The sequence below is a fragment of the Molothrus aeneus genome, chromosome 7 (genome assembly GCF_037042795.1).
Source record: "Molothrus aeneus isolate 106 chromosome 7, BPBGC_Maene_1.0, whole genome shotgun sequence".
Lineage (NCBI taxonomy): Eukaryota > Metazoa > Chordata > Aves > Passeriformes > Icteridae > Molothrus > Molothrus aeneus.
In genome coordinates this window covers 29,164,428-29,189,885 of record NC_089652.1, presented here as the reverse complement: position 1 = coordinate 29,189,885, position 25,458 = coordinate 29,164,428, and the positions used below count along the sequence as shown (strand labels likewise).

At 45.0% G+C, this 25,458-nt stretch overlaps 1 protein-coding gene across 3 annotated transcripts in view; it reads right to left on the bottom strand.

Moving 5' to 3' along the window:
- The window catches only part of KALRN (kalirin RhoGEF kinase), a 464,957-nt gene that overhangs the window by 10,319 nt on the left and 429,180 nt on the right, over nt 1-25,458 (bottom strand). For 2 of the 3 annotated variants that reach the window (XM_066553090.1, XM_066553095.1), the window contains 9 exons: nt 21,382-21,620; nt 20,277-20,524; nt 16,912-17,035; nt 15,539-15,598; nt 6,715-6,742; nt 6,095-6,266; nt 3,861-3,982; nt 2,616-2,747; nt 727-891 (listed from right to left, as the gene is read on the bottom strand). In XM_066553090.1, coding sequence (XP_066409187.1) covers nt 727-891; nt 2,616-2,747; nt 3,861-3,982; nt 6,095-6,266; nt 6,715-6,742; nt 15,539-15,598; nt 16,912-17,035; nt 20,277-20,524; nt 21,382-21,620 — 1,290 coding nt within the window. Of the gene's footprint in view, nt 1-726; nt 892-2,615; nt 2,748-3,860; nt 3,983-6,094; nt 6,267-6,714; nt 6,743-15,538; nt 15,599-16,911; nt 17,036-19,320; nt 20,525-21,381; nt 21,621-25,458 lie in introns of those variants that run through there. The other variant, XM_066553091.1, reaches the window with a different exon arrangement.

Here is a 25,458-nt window from a genome sequence, read left to right as displayed (position 1 = left end):
TTCCTACTGTTCCAGTGTGCTGGACCACTAAATGCCAGAGCTCCCCAGGGGAAGGTATGGAAAAGGGGGACACAAAACTGTCCTTGCAGTTTTGGGCTGAAAAGGGTCACAGAGACGGGGTAGAGCTATGTTGTGTGAGCTCTTGCTCCTTACAGCACCAGCTGTCCAAGCCAGTCACAGACCTAGCTTCACACCAGGGCTGCTAAAACATTGGGAAAAGTGGGCTCTGCTCACAGCACTTGAGAGTGAGCTGTGCCCCAAATTCCTGCAGCACTGAGTGCTTGGGAATTGCCTCCATCACAGCATTCCCATTCCAGCTGCATTGCTCAAGGGGAAATATTTAGCAAGTGGAATTGCAGCCCCCATCTGGGCTGCCCACCAGAAGCTGCAACTGTTGCTAACATTGCTGGAAAGGCAGGAGAGACACCAGCCAGGACATGCAGCCCACTGGGCAGAGATAAAGACAAGAAATAGTTTGGTATAAAAAGGAGGAACCTGTTTAGAATCTGCAATAGCCTCTGTTGCAGAGGCAGGCTCTGAGCCTGGACGGAGGTAAGGACATGAAAATCCTTTCTGGGGCCAGGAGCTAGCTCTGAGCACCTCCCAGGCTTTTTCTTACATCCCTAGTTGGTCCAGGATCCCTGCTTTTATCAGGACCCATCCAAACAAGCCCTCCAGAGCACAGGTGGGTTCCCGTGTGCCTCAGCCCCCTGCAGCCGCACTCACCGTACTCCGGGAGCCGCACGAACTCGGAGGGCTCGCTGGGCAAGCTGATCCCCCAGGGGTTGCTGGCACTCACTCGGAACTGGTACTGGCAGCCTGGGGACAGGTCCTCAATGACCAGGTATGTGTCCAGAGTTGAGGCTACTGACTGCTGCCAGACCTGCGAGCCTGTTGGACACAGGGAGAGAAGGGGAGCTGAGGGAAGCACTCACTGTGGGAGCTCAGGGCTGAGGCTTTCTCTGCCCAGCTTAGGCAGTACCCTGGGAGGGTAAAATCTACAGGCTTTTTAAGGGTGGTACAGCAGACTGTTAAACCAGAAATGGATCACAAGAAGCTATTTTGTGTTGCAGCCACCTTCCCATCTGGCTAAATGAGAAAAGAAGGAAATGTCCCTCAGTTGACTCAGGATAATGATGGAAAAAGCTCAGCCCAGGGACAAGCTGATCTCTCCAGCACTGTAGCTGTGGCTGTGAGCTACAAGTGATGTCTCAGGGCAGTGTGATAAGACAGAAGGGGAGGGCTGGTTAGATGACAGCTCTGTTATGAAAGAAACAGTAGCAGAAATACTGCAAGAAACCCCAAAACCATGGGCAAGGGAGATAAAACTGAGACAGGGCATCAGTGCAATCCAAATGCTTTTGCAGATGAAGATGTGGCAGCTACAGTGAAAGCTGCAGCTGCAGGAGGAGAACCAGCTTTCTGACACTTAACACAGGCAGCTTGCAGGTGAGCAGAACTGCAGCAAAGAAATGTGTGACTCTGTCATGTGTTTCTGCTCATGTCAAACCCAGCCACTGCCTAACCTGTGACAACCAAAGGACCAGTACTTACTCATCTGTACAGGATCAGAGAACAGAAAATGACCCCTGGAACACAGAGCCCTGTCACAGATGGAGATTTCTTCAAGAATATGTAACATTTTATCTTATTTTAGTAAGTTCAGGGCATTTTACCCCTATGTTATTTAACATGACCCAATTATTTTGTGTGTCCTGTGGACAGATTCTAATTTCCAGGTTTTACAAAGTCATGGCTGGTTTTACAAGAGTCAGTTTTACCTTTGAAGTAGGAGGAGTTCTGAAAACACTGCTGGGTTTTTGGTTTTTTTTGGTTTTTTGTTTTTTTTTTTTTTTTAATTTTGGTGGTTGTTCTTAATAAAGGAATTTTTGTTCTTTTACAAAAATGCCAGTCACTGATGGCACAGTGAGGGTCAAGATAAAATCTTCACTAAGAGAAGGCATTAGGTTTGCACACTTACTAAAATGGGGTAGGATTTTTTGAAGGATAAAGGGGGAAAAACAGAGGCCATATGCCTAAGGCAAGGTTTACTGCCAGGGACCCTCACACCTTTGCAGGAAGAATGGTAAAAAAGGGATGTGAATAATTTCAAAGGCCCTTTTCAAGAGCATATGCCTGTGCATATTGGGAAAACAGTGCATTTAATATCTAGCTAATTCTTTAGGGGAAATGGATGGTTGGATTTAAGAAAAAATGGATTTCAGAGCTGAGCTTGAAAAGTATGCAGGGATCTGCAACTTTATCCAGATCAAAAAAATAATGAGGGTGATTTGGTTTTGCATTTCTGGGAAGCACCCACCAGAAAGGATGGTGGTAAAATGTAGATGATAAAAAGATGCCTTAGTGATGGATATGTTTTACCTTAGCACACTTTACTTGTTGTAAGGGACCAAAATAAAAAGAAAGGTCTGTAATATATGAGAGGCTGGACTGGATGATAGAAGGGCTTCTTTCTGCCTTAGACTTTGAGATCTGTTAGCTACAATTAGTGGCACACCAGTGGTGACAAGAATGCTTTTGGGACCTGTTGTGTCATAAAGGAAACTTACCTTGTTCTCAGTCTCACAGCCAGCAAGCCCAGCTCCCACACTTACCTTCTTCTCTGTACTCCACAGTGTAGCCTGAAATGGTGCAATTGCCTGTACTGGTAGGGGGTAGCCAGCGCAGGATCACAGAGGTGCAGCTTCTCTCCTGAGCAATGGGGCGGTTTGGGGCAGCTGGCACACCTTGGGAAGAGGAAACAATATCAAATCCAGCATCTCATCAGTAAGTGCTAGTGCTTTATTCTGAAGATCAGGTTATCAGGTGCATCAGGTCACTACAGGAGAGCAGCACCTTGTAGAGGGGCTTAACTAAGCAGCAGGTGAGGAGTCAGCTACCATGGAATGCCCAAAGATGACACAGGCAAGGCATTCAGAATTCTTCTGTGCGTAGGGTGCTTTGTGTGCTTGGGACCAGACTGACAAACAACCAGTAATCCTTCTGTGCTTTGCTTAGGGCTCCCTTCAGCACAGGAGTAGTTAGTGCAGCAAGCCAAGTGACTTGCTTGGATAAATTGGGGAAATTGGATCTCCAGGGTGGTTTGTGAGACCAAATAAATCAACTTTTAAATGCTTGTGACATTGCTGCATCTGTAACTCTCCAGTTCGACATTCATCTCTGGACCATCCCCTTCAACACAGCTGGCACCTCATCTCTAGTGCTAACAAATCCCTTCTCAGAGCTGGAGGCAGTGAGCATGAACTCATCATTTCCTGTTCATTCCAATTAGATGGGTCACTAATTACAGTGCTGAGAATTCAGGCTTGGAGACATGTCACCAAGTTGAATCCCTGAAGAACAGTTTCACCCAGGCTAATTCTTACTCTCACCTCCTTTGTACCCTAAAGAGAAGGGGAGGCAGAAAATCGGTGTCACTGGATCCCAGTTCCTCCCACTCCAGGCAGATTCTGAAGCCCAGAGCTTCCTGCAGTCAGTTGGGGCATCATTCCCCCAGGGACTCAGCTGCCCAAGGGAGCTGAGCTTCCCCTGGCTGACCTGGCTGAGCTCCTGGGAAGCAGCACTAGGAGCAGGATGCAGGAGCTGAACCCTTGCCAGTGCATTTTCACTTCCCAAATGTGATGTTTATGGTCAGATGACTTAATCAAGCACAAGGAGTATGCAAAGCCTTCAGCCATCAGCGGGAGTTGTGGCTGAGGAATGGTGGTATGACTTTAACGTGTCAATTCACCTGGCACAGCTCCACATCTGCCTGCCTCTGCATGGGCTGTTCCTGTGTGCTGCCACCCCCAAGGGACCACACAGAGGAAAATCCCATGTGTTAAGGTCAGATGTGCTACCTTGGACTTTGATGGTTGCAGAGGTTGATGCAGTTCCATGTTCATTGGTGGCCACACAGGTGTAGATGCCGCTGTCCTGAGGCATCAGGTTGCAGATCTTCAAGGTGAGCTCTCCTGAGTCACTGTGGATGCAGGAAGCCCAAGTTATAAAACACTGCTTCACTTGCTAATGGTTTTTATACAGTTCCTGCCCTGCCTCACTGCAAACAGACATACACACAAGTCCTGTTAACTCATTTGAAGGAACATCCCTCCAGCAATTTGATGCCCAAGTACAACCCCTTCATATGTCAGGGTCTGGCTGTTAATGAAACCCTTGAGCAAACCTTTGGTCCAAATTGCCTGCCAGGCAAATCCTCATGTCTGTTGTGGTCTAGGAAGAGATGTGAAGGATCACTGAAGCAGCAAGCAGTCCAGGAGTTAAACACTGCCTGTCCAGAGCTGGATGCTTAGACTTGGTATATCTGGAAAGATTTGCCCATGAAGATCTTTCCTGTCATGGGAGATGGTGAGCTGCTGTGCCTCTGCAGTGAAGTCCAACACACACCAGACAAACTGGGCTTCCCACAGATGCAGGAAGCAGTCACACAGCACAGGGTGACATTTCCAGGGAGCTTCAGAGCCCTGGAGCATGTGCCATTGATCTGACACTGCTGCCAGGGCCCCAGTTGGAAGACTGAATATCTCATAGCAGCCAGGGATAAAGAGCACAACACTGAGTTCATGAGACACACTCAGTCTTTGGGCCAATCTGAGAAAATAAACAGCTCTGTGCAGTCTTATGAATTTACAGCAGGTCTGTTCACAGTCACTGCTGTTTGCACACTTCAGTCTCCAATATGCAATTTGAGGGAGCTGGCCTGAATTAAAGGATTTTGCTTGTGTAACTGGAGACCCAGCTTAGAGCCAACAATAAGTTCCCTTGATGGCAAAACTAGGCTAGCTCTTGAATGCTTAATCTGTTGGGTACTGCAGAAAGACATGATTGCTGGGATAACTGTCTGGACTCTGCAGCTTCTGCTGGTCTGACAGTGCTGGTTTAAAACAGGACAGAAATATCCCCTCTCCCTGAAACCCACACACTCGTGCCAGCAAGATTTGTAAGAGCCACTGATCCGCTGGGCCTCTGCTTGGCAGGCAGTGTCTTCACTGGGAGGATTATTTGAGTAACAAGACAATGCAAGTGCTGATAGTGCACGGGGAGCCAACAGGAAGAAGACTGTGATGAAAACCAGAACCCTGTATGGAAATATCCCCCCATCCCAAGCCCAGACAGAGGCTGAAGATAAGGCACTAGGAGATCTACTGAGCAATAGCTAAAGACAATTTTGGATGCTCTGGGGCAGCTGCACAAGCCAATGGTCTCTGAAGGAAGCTCTTGATCAGATGTAAGGGGTTCTTTTATTGAACATGTAAAATCCCTTCTCTCTTACTGTTCTTTTTTCACTTTCAGTGACTTTGTACTCCCTGGATTCATTTCAGCCTGTGCCAGAAGTGCTGAAAAGTTGAAATGAAAGATTGCCTCCTGGAGATTTCCACTGCAGTTTGGCCCAAATTTCTTATATAAGCTGCAGATGAGCATCCAGCAGCAGGCTGTTACCTGACCTGAATTCAACTCCAGATCTTTCTGAATCTTCCCAGTTGTAAAGATAGTTTTCCTCTCTGCTAGCCAAGCCAGGAACATTATGACAAGCATCTTTCTGTCCAAGCCAGATGTAGCCTTCCCAGAGCACATCTGGGCTTTTTTAGGAACAGCTGAGGAAAGGCTCAGGAAAACTGCAACCCCACCACTGCCAATAAGATGAGAAAATGCCCAGTGACAGGAGTATTGCAAGCTGGTGAGGGCCTGCTCTGCTTGACTCTCACAGGAGATCAAGGCATCAAACTGAAGCAGAGAAGCCCCAGCAGAGGCAATGCCAGCCAAACGAATGGCTTGTAAACATTCCGGCTTCTGGCTTGCCACTGACTCAGGAAGTCAACGGGAGCAAGCCCACATCTGCCAGCAGCACTTTGTGGATATACCCTACACCAGCCTGGGAAACAAATACAGCCACCCCAGCCCTAAAGCCTGACCCTTTCCAGCCAGCCAATGTTTGACACACTGATGTGCTGACAAGCCATGCCACACTTAATTAACTGCATCCTAATGAGTCTTGTAGGCAGGCTGGTGCCATATTTGAGGGTAACACAACCATCAGGACCAGCTATGTTGGGATCCACAGGCAGGACCTTACCAGGATGACATGGTGTATGTGGCTGTGCTGTTGTCATTGTCAAGAATGTTTTGGTCTGGTCCCTTCCAGGTTATAGTTGGTTTGGGTCGCCCACAGACTTTGCACTGCAGCATCACTGTGTCCCCAAGCAGGCAGGTGATGTCCACTAATGGCACAAGAAACTCTGGAGCCACTGTAAAAAAAAAACATGGGGACACACAAACACCACTTTTAATCTTCAGGTGAGGCTGTCTAGAGTCATACAAGGCTAGAGAATACATTATAGGATGAACTATGGGATCTGGGTCCCAAACAGCTGGGAGTCCTGGGATTGTGTCCTTGAAATTGCCCTCCAGTAAAAGCCAGCTCTCTACAGCTCAGAGAAGGAGGTAGAGGGGAGCTTCCATCCCCCAGCCCTGAGCTCTGGCAGGTGGATGAGGTTTGAGAGGGCACGTTTGGGGATGTTACTGTTTGGGGGGTTCAGGCTGGCCTGTGGCCCCAGGCTGGCTGAGCCCAGCAGCACGCCTGCTTTGCCTGGGGTCTGAGCAGCACACAGCTGCCTGAGCTCAAATGCTGCCAGGTGCAGAGCATGCTGTGGCACCAAGTAAATCACAACTGCCAAACAGCTGTCCTCAACTCACCTTCTTGGATGAAATTGGGGTTGATTATCTGAAAAATACAAAGAGACACAAGCATTTATTTCCTAGACAGTGACAAAGAAGCATCTGTTTTCACAAGGTACCATGGTGACTCTGACCAGAACTGCAGAAGTGCTGCAGTGGTAACAAGTGGCACCTTCTAACAACCAGCAGGTGCAGCAAGTGTAGTGATAACACACATGGGAAAGTAAATGAAAGCTATGGCTTCTTGAACCCTGGAAAAGCATCAAAGGCAACAGGCACAGCACCAAGGCTGAGGAGGGTGGACATGCTCTTTGTCTATGTGATAATGATGAAGCCATTAACTTCCCAGAGGTGGTTTGTGCACCCCCTGTGCCTGGCTCCAGACCTGTGTCACACAGCACCTGCAGTCACCACACACCTGGGGCATGTCACCAGCACTCTGCCCACTAACCAGGTCTGAGGAAATGTCTTTTAACTTGTGCTGAGCTTCAGGAGAAAAAAGGTAAAGCACTAGACCATAAATACTTCATTTTGCCCACTGTCAAGCATCAGTCCTGCAACAATTCTTGGTCTATTAACATGAGTGAAAATTTACTATTGGACTGTTGGAAACTTTCCAGCTTGAAACTAGGTTTGGACAGCTAGGAGTTATTTTATCTAACTAGTTAATTGACCAAGTTAGCAAAGACTTGAAAAGCTACTGTTACTCTGTGGTCTCTATGTGCCAATGCAACTCTGGAAGCAAAGGTGGAAAAAGCAAAGACAATTCCACTGAGTTCTTACAGAATTGATCCTAACTACATTGTAGTATACAAGAGTATAGAGGTTTTAGCCTCATTAACTGTTTTAATAATCTCATAAGGCCTTTTTATTCAAATTCAATCTAATAATTTCATGTTCAAGCCATTTCATGCTCAACCATAAACACCAATGTGGTTTATCTTGCCTTAAATATTTCTGTTGCTATTTATTTCAGAGCTATTTTGGAAGATACCAATGAAGCAGTGACCTAATTCATGGCAAGCTGATAGGAGGTTTTTGCAGAGGCTCAGAAACCAGGCCACAAAACAGAAGCAATAACCCTTCAAAATAAAGTAGATACATCTTCAAGATTTATATTTACATTTTGGCTTTATATATAGTTTTCCAAGGTCGATGGCTCAGGGTGCCATTCAAGGAGGCATTTGGGCACATTCAGGTTCATTTTGGTTTCTTTGCAGCCTTTCTTTGCAGCTCCAGGCAAAGCTTGGTACCAGCACCGAGACCTCAGGGTCTGCTTTCCCCTGCCACCACCACAAAGCCCAAATGAACCAGGCATAACAGGGAAAGCACAGAGTCCCTCTGAAGGGTGCAGCTGGGCCCTGCCACAGCACATGGACCTGCCAGCCCAGGGTGTGGGGAGCAGCTCCAGGACCCACACACAGCCCCTGGACCCTGCAGGCAGGAAGAAACTGTGGCACAATGGAGTACTGGATGGAAAACATCCTCTGTCCTGTCTGTGCAGGTGAAAAAAAGAGAGATGGATCTTTGTGATTAAGCTGTATCTCTCACACAACACAGCAAAGGAAGAAAAAGCTGTTTTGTGGATAACCATTGCTTGCCACTTTCACTCACAGACACCATCTACTTTTCAGCTGAATAACCCCAGGCATTGGCTCATTTGCACATACATCTTCATTTTTTGTGCTGTTTGGCTTAACTGAAATATCCTTTCTCCAAAGCTCTCCCCTTCCTTCCCTGCAGCATGCACTAAATTCCCTTCTTATTCACTGATCTCCATCCCTGCAGGATTAGAGATCAGGAGAAAGAAACACTAGTTAACACTTTATATTAATTTTATTACTCTAAAGGATTCATTAGAAGATGCAACTACAATGATGAATGTAATAGATATCCATATAAAGAAATAATTCTACATTTCTAGTGACTTCCAAGGTACAATAATTTATAATAATTGCCTAACCATTTTTTTTCATTGCCTCACCATGGGAATAGCAGAAAGAAAATTATCTCTGCAATGTACTATTGGAAGAGTCTGTGGGTAAAATTTACATTTTCTTTCCCAAAGATTCATCTGTTAATTAATCAAATGGTACCTAACAACACCCCCACAGCCACAGCACAGCTTTAGCTTGCTGTAAGCTTAGACAAAAATAAAAGTCTGTCTGCATGAAAACATTAAAGTGATTTAATACAGCACCTTATTAGGGAATGGGATTTCTTCTGCTTTGAAGGAGGGTGTCAGATGATGGGGTGAGAAGGGCAGAAATGGGAAAGCAAAGGTTCACAGCCAGATGTGCATCCAGGGGCCGGCTCGGTGGTTCACACATCTGCTCCCAGGCCCTGGGGTTCTGCTGCCTCTCCCTGCAGGCTGGCCAGGGTCCTGGGCTCTGGCTGGATGGCAGGACGTGGCAGCCTCCACAGAGTCCTTCCAGATAAAGTGCAAGATCTTTGGAGACAATTTCTTCATCTGCCAAATAGGTCTGTAATCCCCAGGGGTGGAGAAGGGGAGCTCCAGAGCGTGTCCTCACTGCCTCAGAGGATGGGAGCTCATGTGCTGCTTCTCCACACAGCCTCCTGCTGCTGCCAGGGCTGGATCTCCTCATGGATACACCTGCCCACTCCTTCTGCAGCAGTTTGAATGAGGATCTCACAGCCCAGCCCTCAGCTGAGCACCTGTGGCCACAGTGGCCATGAGCAGGGGAAGGTGGCCCAGGGTTTTGTGCTGACAAGGGCAACGTGAAGAAATCCCAGCACAAACCCCTGCACCAGTGTGGCTGTGAGAGGACAAACTCATGGGGATGGAAGCACCCAACACAAGAAGCTCTCACTCCATCTTCAGTGTCAGTCCACACCATGCAAATACAAACCCTAAGGGGATCAAACTCAGTTTGCACTGCATGTAAGAAACACAGATGTGCTCTTTTTCCTTGAAACATAATTTTAATTGAGATGAGGTAGGTTTTTTTTTTCTAATTGAATGAAATACCTGTTGCATGGCCCAGAGCAGGTTAAAATTTCTCCCCACTGTGGCCAGCAGAGTTTGTTTCCCATATGGTGACAGCTGAAAATGGAAATCCTACGCAAGGTAACAAAAGGCAGAACATGAAATGGCCTCTGCTCAAGTAATGTGGGGTCTAACACTGACCAGGCAAAGCCAGGTAGCTGGAGGGGGGGGGTTGAGATAAAGGAGTGGGAGGACAGGTCAGAGCTATTCAATAAAAAGGCAGAAATAGATCTTGCTGCTTGTCCCTCCTCCAGCCTGCACTGTTTTAGGACTCAGACCAAGACAGGCACATAAGGCACACACTTGAATGCCTTTGGGGGCCTGCAGGGATCTAAGTGACTTACACCTAGGTCAATTAACTGTAACTTAACAGTCAAGCTTTAGAAAAGTAGCATGGGGGCCTCTCCAGAATCTCAGTATTTTGCAGTATTTTTCCTGGTCTGTTAAGCTTATAGGGATAAGAAAGGCATCTGCATCAGTAGCTGCAAAGCCCATTTGCAAAGTGACTCTGACTGCCCTAATTCTTAGCACAACCTTATCTTTCACTTGTGCACACATGCTTTATCTGGTGGGGAGGGAGAAGCCATCCTGCCACGCCAGTGGCCAGTCCCAAAAAGCTCTGCAAACACAGCTCAGCTGCCTGGGAGGGTTCTCACCTTGGCCAGGGTTTGTTTCTCCAGTGCAGGGGAGTCCTTGCCGTGCCTACCCCACTTCCTTGGAGGCATTACACCCAGCCCAGACACACCAGTGCACAGAAGGGCCCAGCAGATGCCCAGATTTTTCCAGTGCTGTGTTTCAATCCCATTTTAAGGGAACATATCAAAACCAGGAGTGAGAATATTATTTTTCCCCCAAAGCATAAGAATAGTCTGCAAACCAAGCCCTCTGTAACAAGGTCGGTGCTTCACCTAAACAGCAGAGGGCATGTTTACTCCAAGACAAGCAGCTGAGCTTTTTGTAAACCATTTCATGGCACCTCTTGGTAACTGAGTTAGAACACAATACTGACACCTTTGCTCATACTGGTAGCAGAGTCACAGCATGTTCCTCGCTACCTCACTCAGAAAAAAATGAAATTAATTAGAGAGAAGCTAGCTGAACTCTAATTTTTAGGAAAATATCTACCACCCATGGCTAGGTCAACTTTACTTTGAGACCTTCAGGGTGACAGGCTCACAGTGTCACCAGCCTCCCCTCCACCAAAAATAAACAAATTAAGTAGAGAATTTCTTGATAAAATGAGCAGATTCCACCACAGATGGACAGAGGCTACCAAAGGGAAAATTTAAAATGGCATCTGATGAAGCATCCCATGCCATCAGCCTTTTGTCAGGGATGGGGGATGCCCTCTGACACCAGTGTGGATGGGCTTAGCTGCCTTTGGGACTGATGGGGAAGGCACAAGGGATGCTGTACTGCATCTGTGCAGAGCAGAAGCCCTCTTGCCTCATGTTCTTGCTGCCTGGCCCTAATGGCTGGTGGCTTCCATGGCTGAACCTGTGGGATGTCCCTGGCCCTGTGTTGTAGCACCCTACACCTTCCTGCAGATGAAGTAGGTCACTTCTTGCTTTTCCAAAAGCTAATCCCCCATGTCTGTGCTGCTGGCTCAGGCTATGGCACACCTGATGAGCCACCTTCCTGCTCTGTCTCAGCAAGCCCTGGCCACTCAGGGCAGCAGGACAGTGGTGTTGCCCAGGGAGGCTACTCCAGGGAAACCCAGGGAAATTCCCAGGATTGTACTCATTCACACTGTGGCAACAGGCCAGGAAAGGCTTTCTTACAGTATTGTAAGAAGATTTTGCCAAGAGAGTGTTAGATCTACTCTGGAGGTGGACAACCTCAGGCAGGGGGTGAAGGCATAAAGCACTTGGGAATTCTTGGCCTGAGCTGAGTGGTGACTTGGAGAGAGTGCTGTATCCACCAAAACATTACTTACTCAACCACGTGGAGTGTGGGGTTGCTAACACAGTATTTCTTCCACAGTGCCTGTTTCCTAGTGCTTATCTTTGTCTAGGTGTCTCTGAGTAGTTCTTGACATGCTAAGATGTCACAGCTGAAAAAAAACAGATTAAGAAGCCCAACGTACGTACCTTGGCAACAGCTCAGCTCTCTAATCTAAGGATGGCACTTGCAGTGACTTGGCCTGGGCTTCATCTCTGCTCTGCACAGCAGAGACACTGGAACAGACACCAGAGCTCAGTGACAGACGTGTGTCACCAACAGCACTTGTAACTCTGCAGCTGGAGTTGTGCAAAATGTCTGAAGCCATCTCAGAACCCTGCACCTGAGGGTCCACCCCAAAGCTGGGAGGAGCTGCTGCTGGATTTAGTGAGGTTTAGCTCAGTCAGATCTTCTGACTGCTCCAAGAGCATTCCCTTAGACAAGAGAGGTATCCTGATGGCATCTGCACAGCTGCCTTGTGACCCCTTCAGCAATACTGCAACCCCATGAGATGTTACAACACAGAACTGTAGGACAATTAGTTGTGTCATTGTCCAGGACCCCAGCCTTGGGTGTGGATACTGATTCACAAGGGCATACACCTTCCCAGAAGTGGAGTTGCCTGTCCCTGTGCAGTTACTACAGACATGTGGAAAGAGTCCCTGATGATCCTTAAGTGCAGGTTACTCCTGCCACTCATGTGGCCCTTAAGTGCCTGCTCCTACACTCACACACTTAATGGGCAAGTTTGTGCCTTCTGTTTGATGAAACTATAGCACAAAGCAGAAAACCAGGGGGGAAAAAAATCAAACTTCATTTCCATCTTTATGCACTTTCATTACACATTAATAAAGAAAGAGGGAAAAAAACCAGTCCCCAAGAGATGCTGTTTCTAGTCAAAGCTACAATGAATAGGAAATTCTCCAAGGCCTGTGTGAACAAAAACCCACTAGTGGGATTTTAGCTCTTTTAAACAATCACCTAGAATTTGTTTCCTGCTCTGACAATATATGTTTTCCACACTTCTTTCTTTGTGCTCCCTTGAAACAAAGGCAAAGTGCTTCCAGAAACCTGGAATCTACTGAATGGACTCCACTGTGGTAAGCAGCAAACAAAGCCAGATCTGAAAGTCCCACAGTAGCTGTGGGACTTCATGGATACTGTGACCAGCTTACTGATCTCTTGTGCAGGAAGTAGGGTGGAGATAAACTGCACCCACATTTCCAGGTAATTAATATGTTAATATGCTGCTTTGCATGCAGAGACTGCTCTCTCTGTCCTAGCACTGGGTGCACGTTCTCACGCACAAGGGGAAGAGGAGGGATGTTGGGGTGACAGTGCCACACGAGAAGCCAGGTCACTGGCCCTGTCATTACCTGCCTGTAGTGATGACTCCACCTTAATGACACAGGAAAGGCACCTCTGGGTGTTGCTGGCCAGGACACAGCTCTGCTGTCACCACTCCCAGCATCTGTGAAACCCCTCACGAGCCTGGCCAGCTGTGAAGACAAGGGGTTCCCTCTTCTTGGGCTGTCACGTTGTCCCCAGCTGCCCTGGGCACTCATCAGTGGACATTCCACACAGAGCAGGGAAAGCAAAACCAGGAGAGATGCAGATGTTCACTGCACACACAGTTGGGCTGGAGGGGTAGCACAGCTGTCTAAGTTATCGAAGCCCAGCACACAAGGCCTAGAAGGTCAATGAAGCCCTGAATGAGGCTCTGGTGTTGGAATTAGCTTGTTTTGCCTCTGATTTAATGAGAAAAGGCTTTGGCCTCCTGGGCTCTAATGCAGCCCATTTATTATAACACGTTTGGAAAGGAGAATCAAAACACTCAAATGAAAGAAAAGGGAGAGCAGTTGTGGTTTCCAGTGGGTGAATACCTCAGACCTTTACAGACCAGGCTTCCCCATGGCCTCTTCTAGGATTTTACCAGCATTTTATGAGGCTGCCCTTGCTCTGCTCCCTCCAGGTGACTTTATTTAGTTTATACTGGGTTCCAGAGATCCCTTCCCCCAGTATTTCTTAGCCAGACCAACAAGATGACCACACTCAGTCCTGGCTGCAGATGTACTAAAACCAGCACAAAGCAAGGGCTGTGCTGTTCCTTGCAGGGCAGTGTGACCTTACTAAGTCACCCCACAATTGTTCTCTTATTTTCTCTTTCTCTGCTGTTTTAAATATTTGCTCAGCCCCAGAGTTTTGCCAGAAGCAAACTTGAGCTTTCCAAGCCATGAGGAATACTGTGGCTGCTGGGGACTGCAGTGCAGTGGCACTGTCACCTCCAGTAAGTGACCTGGGAGATGCAGGACGGGGCTTTCTGAGTGTAAAAAGTCACACAGAAGGCACAGTTACTCCCCCAAGAGCAGACTGACACCAGAGCTGAGACTTCACATTGGTGTCTTCTGGTTTAAATAGAAAGGCTTTTTTTTCTCCTGAACTTCAGAACAGTAGACTATACCATGGTAAAAACCCAAATCAAACCATCAGAAAGACTAGAAATGCTGACAAGGCAAGGATTCAGACACCTCCCACTGGAAATTCTAAACCATCTGGTTTTCCTCCTGTTGAACAAAGTCAAAACACAGAAATCCTCTGCAAAAGAACAGTGATTTTCACCCAGCTCTGCACTATCACCCTTGTTTCAGCCACCTGTTGGTCCACAGGACAATTTTCAGTGAATGAAAATTACACAGACTTCTGTGTAATAATGGGCACTGCCTTATAACAAATACACACACTCTTTGAAAATGTAAACACTCCTGAGAATAATGCACCTTTAGAGGTGAGGACCATTCAGTCTCCAGGATGTCAGCTGGGTCAAAAGCTTTCCTTTTGTACACAATTAATCCCAACACAATTAAAATAAAAGCAAGCTTTTTAAAATAAAAGCAGGTTAACTGCCTAGGTGGTGCACCTCGATACACTTCTCTCTCTTATTTTCCCTTCAGGAGGAAGATCAGCTTTCTTTTGCAGGATGTTTATAGTGCAGCCTGGCTGACAGCATCCGGGAGATCTGCTAGGACACAGGTATCTCTGTTCTCCAGGGACCTGTCCTGTCATCACCACAAAATCACCATCTCTCTGCACCATGTCCCTGCCTTTTCAGCAGGAACCTCTTTCAGCCTTGGAAAAATGTATAGAAATGCTTTGTGTGGTCACTATAAACAGGATAAAAAAAAACCCCAAGGATTCTGCTCGATCTTAACTGAGGAGAATCAGACACATAGCTCTTCATGATTTTAGGCTCTCTCAGGCTCTCTCAACAAGGCACTCCACTAGAACTGGTGGTTTCACAATGGAAAAACAGTGGCATAACGTAGCATAATTTGGGCCCACCGATCTGCATCAGCCTTTCCTGAGACACAGGTACATTCACACAACTGGTTTTACCACTCTCCTTCAGTACACCTTGACAGAAATGCAATTCCCACTCTGCTAAGAGAAAAGGGAAATGTTGTCTTTTCTGATTTTCTAGACAAAATGCTGGTTGTGGTACATCAACATTTGGCCTGACTGGCAGCTCAAGTGTATATTGCCAGGGCAAAGGGTGTTTTTAATATAGAAAGATACTACATTTATCAGCAGCTGACACACTTGCAATACTGTTGGAATGAGGTCTCAGGTGGGAAGCAGAGACTGAGGGTGGCTGCGTGAGCCTCCAGCTCAGTAGGAGCTTGTTACTGAGCTTCCTCCACTGCTCCCACTACAAAGGAAGGCCAAACTCCAGTTCAAGGCTTGGCAAAACCAGAATTGACACTTTTTGTGACTCACACTAAATTGACACACATGTCTGCAAGCAATACAGACCCATCAACTCCCCGTGCAGCAAAGGCATTTCAAAACAGACACATGTTTTTGGGAAAAAATAATCACAAGGATGATTGTCTCTACCTCCATACTAGTATTGGGGTCAAGGTCATCACACTCTGATTCCTCTGAGCTGTTTGTCTCCTTGTTTGGCAGCATGAAGAGGAAGAAAGAGAACAAGAGATTAGAAAAGAGATTGGTTAGTCAGGGCAGAGCAGCACATTTGTGAGCAGCATGGAAATGGGTAACGGTAGGGAAAATGCTCCTGAAACACAAACAAAAAACAAACTGACAACAAAACAAGGGAAGCAAAGGCAAAGACATGCTTTTGCCAGAGAAGCAGCAGTGATTCTGCAATTCATTCAGGTAGTGAAAACAAGGAGGAAGCAAGAGGAGGAAGAACTGTGCCACCATGCTGGAGCAGCGCTTCCCTTGGACCCAGTGCTTCCTCATCCGGAGGGATGCAGTGCCAGGGCTCCTCCCTTTGCACATGCCAGGGCTATTGCACCAGGCTTGTAAGGCAGAAAGCCTCTGCAAAGGAAAACACTTCATCATGGACTCTCCTGGAAAGGGGTGGATCCAAAGGACATGCTCAAGTGCTTTCCTGCATCAAGGCTGGGCTTTAGTTGTGTCAAAATCACAACAAGTGTTTGCTTGCCTCTGTTGGGAGGGAAAGCCCCAGATTAGTCCTGAGCAGGCCTCATGGTCGGTTTATAGGGGTGGATCCTCTGAGTTGGAGCACAGTAGTCAGGCACCCAGAGCAGAAGATGGAGCTTAACCCCACAGTTCTCAAACTTTTCCATACTGGGAGATCTCAGAGAAAGAGAGAGAGACGCAGACACACAGACACACACAGACGCACACACACACACACACGAGACCTTCTCCTGGCAAGACAGAGTCAGCATCTCTGCCCTGTCTGATAACATGGAAAGAAAAAGGTCATTGAGACCATCTCCCTAGACCAGAAACCTTAAGAATCCCCAGGCTGGGAACCCCTTATCTTAACATCTGGTGAAATATTGACCTAAAGAAAACTCATCAGCAAGGCCACTGGTTCACCCAGTGGCTTTCTCACTGCTGCAGCTGCTCTGATGAAGCAGATCAGAGGTCAGTAAATCACAAGTGTCCCAATTTTAAGTTATTTAACTCTGTATATAGTTAGGTTTCTTAATGAGGATTACTTACTTGCATGTGGGATGCCAGGAAAAAGAAAACAAAAAACAAAGACTGCATTTTATCTTGCATGCAAAAATCCTGCTAAAATGGATACTACAAAAAAGAATAAAAAAAAATAACTCAAGTTGAAAAAAAAAAAATCAAAACTAAACAACAAAAAAACCAAAACCCAAACTCAAAATTACTGCCCCCTCCCTCTCTGAGGAGAGGATGCTACAGGGGGTGGAAAGGATGGGAAGCAGGAGAGCAGCACAGAGCTTTCAGATGGCCTTACTCACTTTAACAGAGACTTTGTTCCCCAGAATATCCTTGGATTTACGAGGCCCATTGGCTTCATTTTTGCCACTGCTCTCCTTTTCCGCCCGCTTTCTCATGCGCAGGGTATGCCATGAACATGACTTCCTGTTGTACCAAAAAACGCAGCAATCAAATGGCAAATCATAACAGGAAGAAAGGTTTTGGAAAGGGGAACCAGCATCCACATTTGCAACTACTGCAATTCCCTAGAAGGTGAAAGCCACTGGCAGGCAATATGCCTGTCTCAATCTCAGCAATGAGAGCTGAAGTTAAAAACCAAATCAAAGAGTTCTGCAAAGCAGATGTTGTGCCACACTTGCTGTTTAAATGCATGGAGCAGGAAAAAAATGTCCATGATGGAAGCACAGGCAACTCAAATTTGGTCATCTGGTTTCAGGGACTTTGTCTTGCATTGCCACAAACAGAAATTTATTTTAATTTTGCTACATTTAGAAGACCAACCTAGTCCTTAGTCTTGTTGGTTGAAAGTAGTGTAACAAATATAAATATGTAGGGATGGTTTTAATAGATTAGTCAGTGTAATAAACTTAAAAAAATTAAGAAATTCAACTTGTTGCTAACTACATGTTGCTCAGAACACAGACAACTCAATAAATAGGAACTGTGTTATTAATTTTCCAAGAGATAAGTAATTTCCTAGAATGACAAGCTCTGCTGTGTCTCTCAAGACCAAGAATTTCCATTTGACTTTGCCAATCAAGTTAAAGAGGACATCAGTCAGCCATGGGTTTTGGCTAGCATTACAGCAATTACAGCAGGCACCATTTCCAGTAAATTTTTCACCCTTTATTACTGCTCCTATGACCTTATTCTTGGAAAAAAATTAAAAAAGAACAGTATCAACCATTGTAAGAGCAATGCTGTGTTGACAAGAGAATTGCATATCAAAGCAGACATAAGAAAAAAATCAAACCAGTTCTTGATATGGGTTTCATTTGGTTAAAATAGTGGACAGGTTGGGGGGGAATTTGGGGAGGGGTATGTTGTCCAAAGCATAAAGCTCCCAAAACAGCAGTGTGATGAGCTGGGATCCAGGTTCAAAGCATCTGCCCACCTTTAAGTCATGCAAATTTGATTTGCATGTTTAAGCCCAATGTTTGGCACATGTCACGTCTACAGTACCTTGACACATTTTACAAAGGAAGTTGTATGAAATCCAGGGATCACCTGTGATGCCAATAAAACGCAGTATGTTAGCAAGGTAGGACCCAAAGGATGCCCCACACAGCCGATGCTCCCCCATGAAGACTGCGGCTGCCTCCTACACGCTTCCTGCTCTTCCCTCAGCACCTGATGGGAGCTGTACAATAGCTCAGGTAAAGAACAAGCAAACCCTGCCACAGCCACAAGACTGAACTGGGTCATGACAACTGTTTTTGCAACCAGGATAAGAGTCTGCACTAACTCAGCCTGTACAGGCAGTCGTGTCTGAGCACAGAGAGCACCAGAGCACCCTGCACAGCTCAGACAGGCACTGAGTGCTGACTGTGTTTGGGTGTTTCTGGATAAGGTCCAAATGTGAACTGCACAGCAGGGGAAGTTATCCAACACTTCAGGACTGGTATGTTTTCCTTTAGGATATATAAGAAGCAAGAATGTGGCAGATGGGGCTCCCTGATCTATATAATGAATATAGGTGAATAATTCATGGTGCCAACACTGCTGGATCGACCGTATATTTTGTGTACAGTATTCGTCACAGAAGAAACAGCATTACTTAATCAAAGTAGTCACTGTGATCTGGCAGACCAGATAGGGTTGAAGATAGCACAGCTCCACGTTGTTTTTTACTCATAGGACTCCTATTATTCAAGCATCTTTTTGTTTTAAGGGTTGTTTTAGCTGTTTGATTCTCAAAAACATCATTTAGGACTTTAAATCTCACTGCAGTGAGAAAGAAGTGCAATTCATGTGTCTTTCAATTTTGTTACACCTTCCTGGCCACAATTCATCTGCCCACAGAATTTGATGCGGAATTTTACTGTACAGCTGCCATGAAATCAGTCTTCACCAGGAGTCTGGTACCGTGGATGATTCTAAGGGCACGTGGTTGCAAATTGCGGCTAGAGAGGAACCCGGGAATGGCCGTGGCAGATGTGCAAGAGATGTGCCAAGCAATTCCTTTGGCTTAACATGCAATTCCAGGTAGCATTCATTACTGACTGACAGGTAAAGTCATCATTTCTCTTAACTGAAACGGCAGCAGAGATCAAGTTATTATTTTTAGTGAATCTGTCACAAAATCTTTCCTCGTGTTCAATTCTGCGCCTCGAGATATTTGTGTAAGGTAACACAATTTGTAGCATACATCATGCATTACCATCTAGTCATTTTAGATGTTAAAAGAAATCAACAGGTATTACTGAAAAGAGGGTTGTACCTTCTGTATTTAATACCAAAAAACCACTTCCTTGCATTAGTCATTTCAGACTGACAAATTTCTAAAAATCAGAAAAGAAAAATATATATCCACACATTTGTTAAATAAGCAACAAAATATTATAAACAAAATTAAAATCAAAACAAAACAAAATCAAACAAAAAAAGGGTCAAACTAATTCTTTTACCTCATTAAAACATGCTCATAGTGAAAATTTATTTTACATATTTAAAATAGTACATTTAAAATTAGTTACATTACAGGTACAATGATGAACATTGCGACTATTCATTATATTGCACAACCTGACTTCATCAATGTGAGTTTGTTTCTTTTTTTTTTTTTAAATAGTGCAAAATACTTTTTACAGGAATGTACTTGGATGGGGGTCTTGCAAACCAAAAAATATATTACAAAAGTTACTGCAAACAGAAAAAAACCCAAAACAAATGAAAAAAAAAAAAAAAAAGAAGATACAAGCTGTACAAGGAAATTGCCATAGACAACAAAATCTCTCCTCCTTGAGAAGCAAACCTCAGTCCAACACAGAGCCTGGATTTTTGTGTTTGTTGTTTTTTTTAAATCTAGATGCTGTTATAACCAATATATAGATTAGTAACTTACTACAACATAAATATAAGTCCAGTCCAAGCAGGTCCATGTTGGTGTAAAATGGTGTCACGTAAAGCATATCTTTAACCGTCTATGGTTTTATTTCTCTCCAAAGTATAAACAAAATCCCACAAAATGAAAATAAGCAAAACCCGAGCTATCCACCATGGCTGCCCGACGCTGCGGATTGACCACTCAGCTTGTTCCAATGGCACTGTAGACAAAAATCAGCAGGATTTCCCTACCATTTGGGTTTGTTTATTTTTATTCATTTATTTCATTTTCCTCAAAAAATCCACATAGTGCTCCCAGTGAAGCCAATAGGGCACTTACTTGATGCTTCCATCGCTATTATCTGTAGTGGATTTAGGGAGGGGAGCCAAGATACTGCCAGGGATCCATCCTTCAGCAGCTGGAGAGTGGTCGTTTGCAGGCTGGTACACCAGGAACATGTTCTGCTGGTTGATAGCAAGGATCTGAACCACCTCTCCTTGATTCACACAGATCTCATCCTCCTTCAGTGCATAGTAATCTTTAATCACCACCATGGAAGAGGTCCCATTGCACCCTCCCAAATCAGTCTGCAAACGGACACAACACAAACCCGTGAGCGGCCGGCGTGGAGGAACCTGCCCTTTCTGGCAGCAGTCCCACTACTTCATGTCCAGCCTAACCAGACCAGGGAAAAGGACACAAAACACTTGGAAGTTCACATTGGCAGAAAAAGATTTTAAAGATCTGAAAGGTGGCAGTAACCTAATACAAACCAGTCTCCTATTTCACATCAGACTTCAAAGCTGCTAACGACTGTGTCCCTGGGTGTTCTCATCTGCAGGGTTGTCACAGATGAATGGTCTGTGCTGAGCCAAATGGGGAGAAAGACAAATGAAGTTGAGTGAATACTCACAGTTAAATATAGGTCAGATGGAAAGTGGCTTTGGTCAACCTCAGACAGCAGCAGGGTCCAAACACGGTTGGTGGCCACTGACTCTTTAGTGGTTTGTGTGCAGTGCACAGGTACCCCAATTATACCTTTAGCTGGCACCCTGCGAGCTGTTATGTGGGAAAAGGTCTAAGCTCTTCCCTACCACAGACTTTTTCAGGAATAGGTGGTTAATGGTTATCAGAGAAGCCTGAATATTACTTCTGCCAGTACTGGAAATGGATATCTAGTTCACCAGATCTGCAAGCACAGTGCCCTGAAAAACATCGAGATCAGTGCTTAAGGGTCAGGCTCTGTCTCTGTTTCCCAGATGAAGTGTCATCCATGTGGATGCCAGGGCTTTTGCTGTTTAATCCCAAATCACATGTTACCCCATTGCTTCAGTATGTCGATTCCTGCTGACCTGATTAGCTGCTAATTAAAGATAACATCATGGATCACCTGTGGCACAAGAAATGGGCTGTGAGATCATGTTTTATTAGATGAGCTCAGTACCTTGCTTTGTTCATACTTGTCTCCGGGCTGTGAGTGCTCATACCCTGTGCTGCCATTGGAGGTAGATATCTTCAGGGGTGGGAGAGACGGGTTACGGCTCGTAGCCTTCAAAGGCTTCTCAGACCCTACTGGAATAGAGGAATGGGGCCTGGCGTTGGGCTGGGGGACCCTGCCGGCCTGGGGCCGCAGCACCGCCGAGCTGTTCTCCTTGCGCTGGTACTCGATGGGCGACTGCAGCGCTGCAAGAGAGGACAGGAGTCAGCCACCTGCTCCCAGCAGCACTGCCAGGGGCTGCAGAGGAGTTCCAGCAGCTGGCATGGTTCAAACACAACAGACTCATACGCTGCAAACCAAAGAGGAACAGGAGATGCTGCCCATGGAAGCACATGGCGTGTTCATGGCCAGACAGGACACAAGCACTTCACACTGTGCTGTGCATGGACTGAACACAGCACTCCATGCTGATGTGAAGAACAGCTTCTCTGACCTACACAGGAAGGAGGCTAAAATGTTTGCCATTTATAGTACACATAATTGCATTCATTTTCTTTGAAATCGCACAAATTCATCACATCCTGTAGTCAAAATAAATGAAAGCCTGACTAAGAGGTGCACAGCACATTTTCAGTGAATTTTGCTAACATCAGAAAACACAGGTCAAGACCTCTAAGTCTCATTTGCATATTGCCAAGAAAGTGTGACTATTAAATACTCTTTGGACGTGATGCACTGCAACTTGGCTCTCAATGTGCTTTCTACATGAACTGCTTTGGTTCAAGGAAACTGCTGCAACTGGCCAGCAAGTCAGGAAGTATAGATGGCACCAAGACATTCATCCCAGCAGTCCAAACCTCTCCAGAAAACACCCAACAGGCAACACTAAACAGCTTCATAAGCCATAAAAAATAAAGTTTGCTTGTGAGAGTAGATTTTATAGTCATGGAGAGAGCTTGCACTGGGAAATGGTAGGACAAAAATTTCAGACCATAAAGAAATAAATAATCTGTTATGTTTGGAGGAGAAGGGATCAGGGCTGGGACTCACAGTGAGCAGATTTGTTGGGCTCAGGCTACCAGCCCTAGACCTATGGGCTTGGTTTTTTGCATGTCATGTGGCTTTAACAGATGATTTATAGTTGGTTAATACTGTGTACATGCATCAGACTAAACCTACTGGAATGCAGAGAGACTTGTCTAGCAAGGGGCAGACAGAGGACATAATGTCACAGCATCAGCCCCACCAGGGAACCGCAACAGAAGGAATGTCTTTCCCAACAAAATGAAAAGGAAAGAAAAACAGAAAAGCTCAGCACCATACAGCGCACACTCTAGCATTCCCCTTCCAGAGAAAGGCAGGACAACTCAAGAAATCACTAAAGAACAAATGACTGGAAAATAATCAATCAAGGAGGATGCCAGATCACCATTATCTTCAAAAGGACACAGACACTGATCTGTAGCAATCTGGAAGATTACTTGTCTCTAAAACCTGACCCTTGTCACAAAAGCAGGCTGTATTTATGCCACAGTGACTGCCAGTTTCACTTGCTTACCTCAGCTGCAGCTGAAAATGGTTTGGTCCTGCTGCAGACCAGCCAAAGAGGGCAAGGAAGGCTGGGGAGAACTTTGACAATGATTTTAACAGTGACATTTTTCTCCTGTATACAGTAAATAAGGCTGCAAGGTAGTTAGCAGTAAGATCTGAATGGATACTTCTCAATCTCTCTTGAAACAACCTATTGTACTCAGTACTTCTAAAGGGTATTTAGCTGAGGGTCCATTTCTGACTGCTAATTCCACCATGAACTATCACAGTGATGCCTGGCTTCCAGCCTCCTGTTAAACATCTGTCAGTATTCTTAGAAGCCTCTGGCAAAAGTCAGTGTCCATCTACTTGCATGTTCTCTCTTTCTCTTTCAAATTAAAACATGATTAAAAGAAGGTACAGATGGATGGAATTTTCCTTATGAAACATGTCCAGCAGTGACAGACTTTCATTACAGCCTGCTTCTTAAAGAACAATCACAACAGCCCATCATTTCATGCACAGCCTGTTTCTCAAATTTAGCAGCTTTTACTTTTCCATTGAAAAAAATGAAAAACTTGAATTTAACATTTTTACATTAATGAAGTTTGGATGCAAATCCTCTGCTTTGTACAGAGCCCCTACTCTTTAGTACTTCCCTGGTGAAGAGAGAAAAATCAGAGACAGCTTGGGCAAGAACTCAGGGGAATATTTTGTTATTAAGTTTACACAGCATTGGCTCAGTGTGGATTTAATATGATTTTAAGGACAGAAAACATCTGCTTTAATGAAATGCAAAGCTAAAGAACATATTTAAAGATTAGTCAGCCTCAACAAGATTACATTCTAAAAGCCACTTAAAATATTCTGGACTGGGCAGGCTCTACTAGATACAGTATCATTTTCTTGGATCTGATTTATAGTTTTAAGGTAAATCCTTCAGCTTGTGTTTTAATAGAAATCTATTTTTACTTTTGCTTTAGAGATAGTGATGATTATGTTCCTAACTCATCAAATTGCTTGCTGGCCTCATAGAAGATAGGCTGAATAGGGGCTGTGAAAATGTCTCAGTAGAAAGAGAGGCTCACAGGGCAGTTAGTCCTCTGAAAATAAGATGAAATACTTAAAAAATAAAAAGAGCAAGCAAGAAAGATATGGAAGGGACAGAAAAACCCTGCATTAGTGCCTGCAGAGCTCTCACAAGGCTTTAAAAAAAAAAGTCTGCAGCTAACTGTTAGTGGAACTTATTTTTATTCCAATAATTCCAAAGCAAACTGCACTGTCATAAACCCATCAAGTTTTGATACCAACTGGTCCAAATGAAGCACTTGGACTCTTCATCTCACCAGTGTATTTAAGGAATCATTTTGCCATGGTTGTATGAGGCCATTTTTATTCCAAGTCACAAAAACCCAGTATCAAGTTGTGGCATCATGGGTGAAACACATTTCCCTTCTCAGCTCAGCCATAGATTCTGAACTGTCACAAACAACTTTTGCATGTAACCCCTTCCCAGTTAAGTTCTGAAAAGTAAAATTAAGCTGAATTAAAATTTTTAAAACCTCCACACTGAAGAAAAGGGGACCTTTGATGTGAACTGAAAGAACCTCTTTCTATTTTGTGGCAAAAAAAATCCACAAAACCAAATAACAAACTCGCTCCCCTAAAAAACCCACAAAACCTAACATATTGTGCCAAGCCCAAACATCTTGATTCAAGCAAGTATGTTTTATTATTGAACATGTATTAAGCTATTAAATATAGAACCCTAATATAAGTTCTATAAAATAAGCTGTTATGCAATGACTAGTGCAAAGCAATCTTGGAGGCATCCAGAGCTACTTTGCTGCTTCCAAACAAACAAAAGAGATACTATTTTTCGATTCTTTGTCTAGTTCTGTTCCCTTCTCTTACCCTTAACCACTCAGGACCAGGAACAACTGAAATTGTTATCTGAATTTGATTCCTCTGTATTTTCAAATGACACACTTTTGTTGGTTGTGCGTCTCATTTTTGAGAGGTTTTTTTTTTGAAACATAGCTTTAATTTGAAATATTATTTCAGACCACCTCAGATCAATTTTTACAGCAAAGCTGATACCTTGGAAAGGCCCCTTTTCATGCACAGCTCCCATGGTTCCTAGGGAAACATGCCCTTGCCCTTGTTTCCTTGCTCTTTCCTTTGGTGTTTTTTTTTTAATTGAAAGCTGCTGCAGCCCTGCAGAGTGCATGGCGGGGCAGCCTTCATCCCACCTCAAATCCTCAGCTGGTAGCACACAGGGATGTCTAACAGGAGGCTCCTGGGGATAAACCTTGCTCTGAGTAAATGAGACATGCTGTGTAGACACAGTAGTAACCTGGCTTCAGATTTAAAATCTCACTGTACAATGGAAAGCAACAGGTGACAGAGCCCTGCAAACCCCAGTACAAAAGCACCACCCACGGAGGGACCTGAGGAACACGAGCCCAACTGACACATGCAGAAGTGGCTCAATGATTTTCTCACAGAGGAAACAAGGACATGAACATTCTAAATCCCATTTAGCATTAAAGT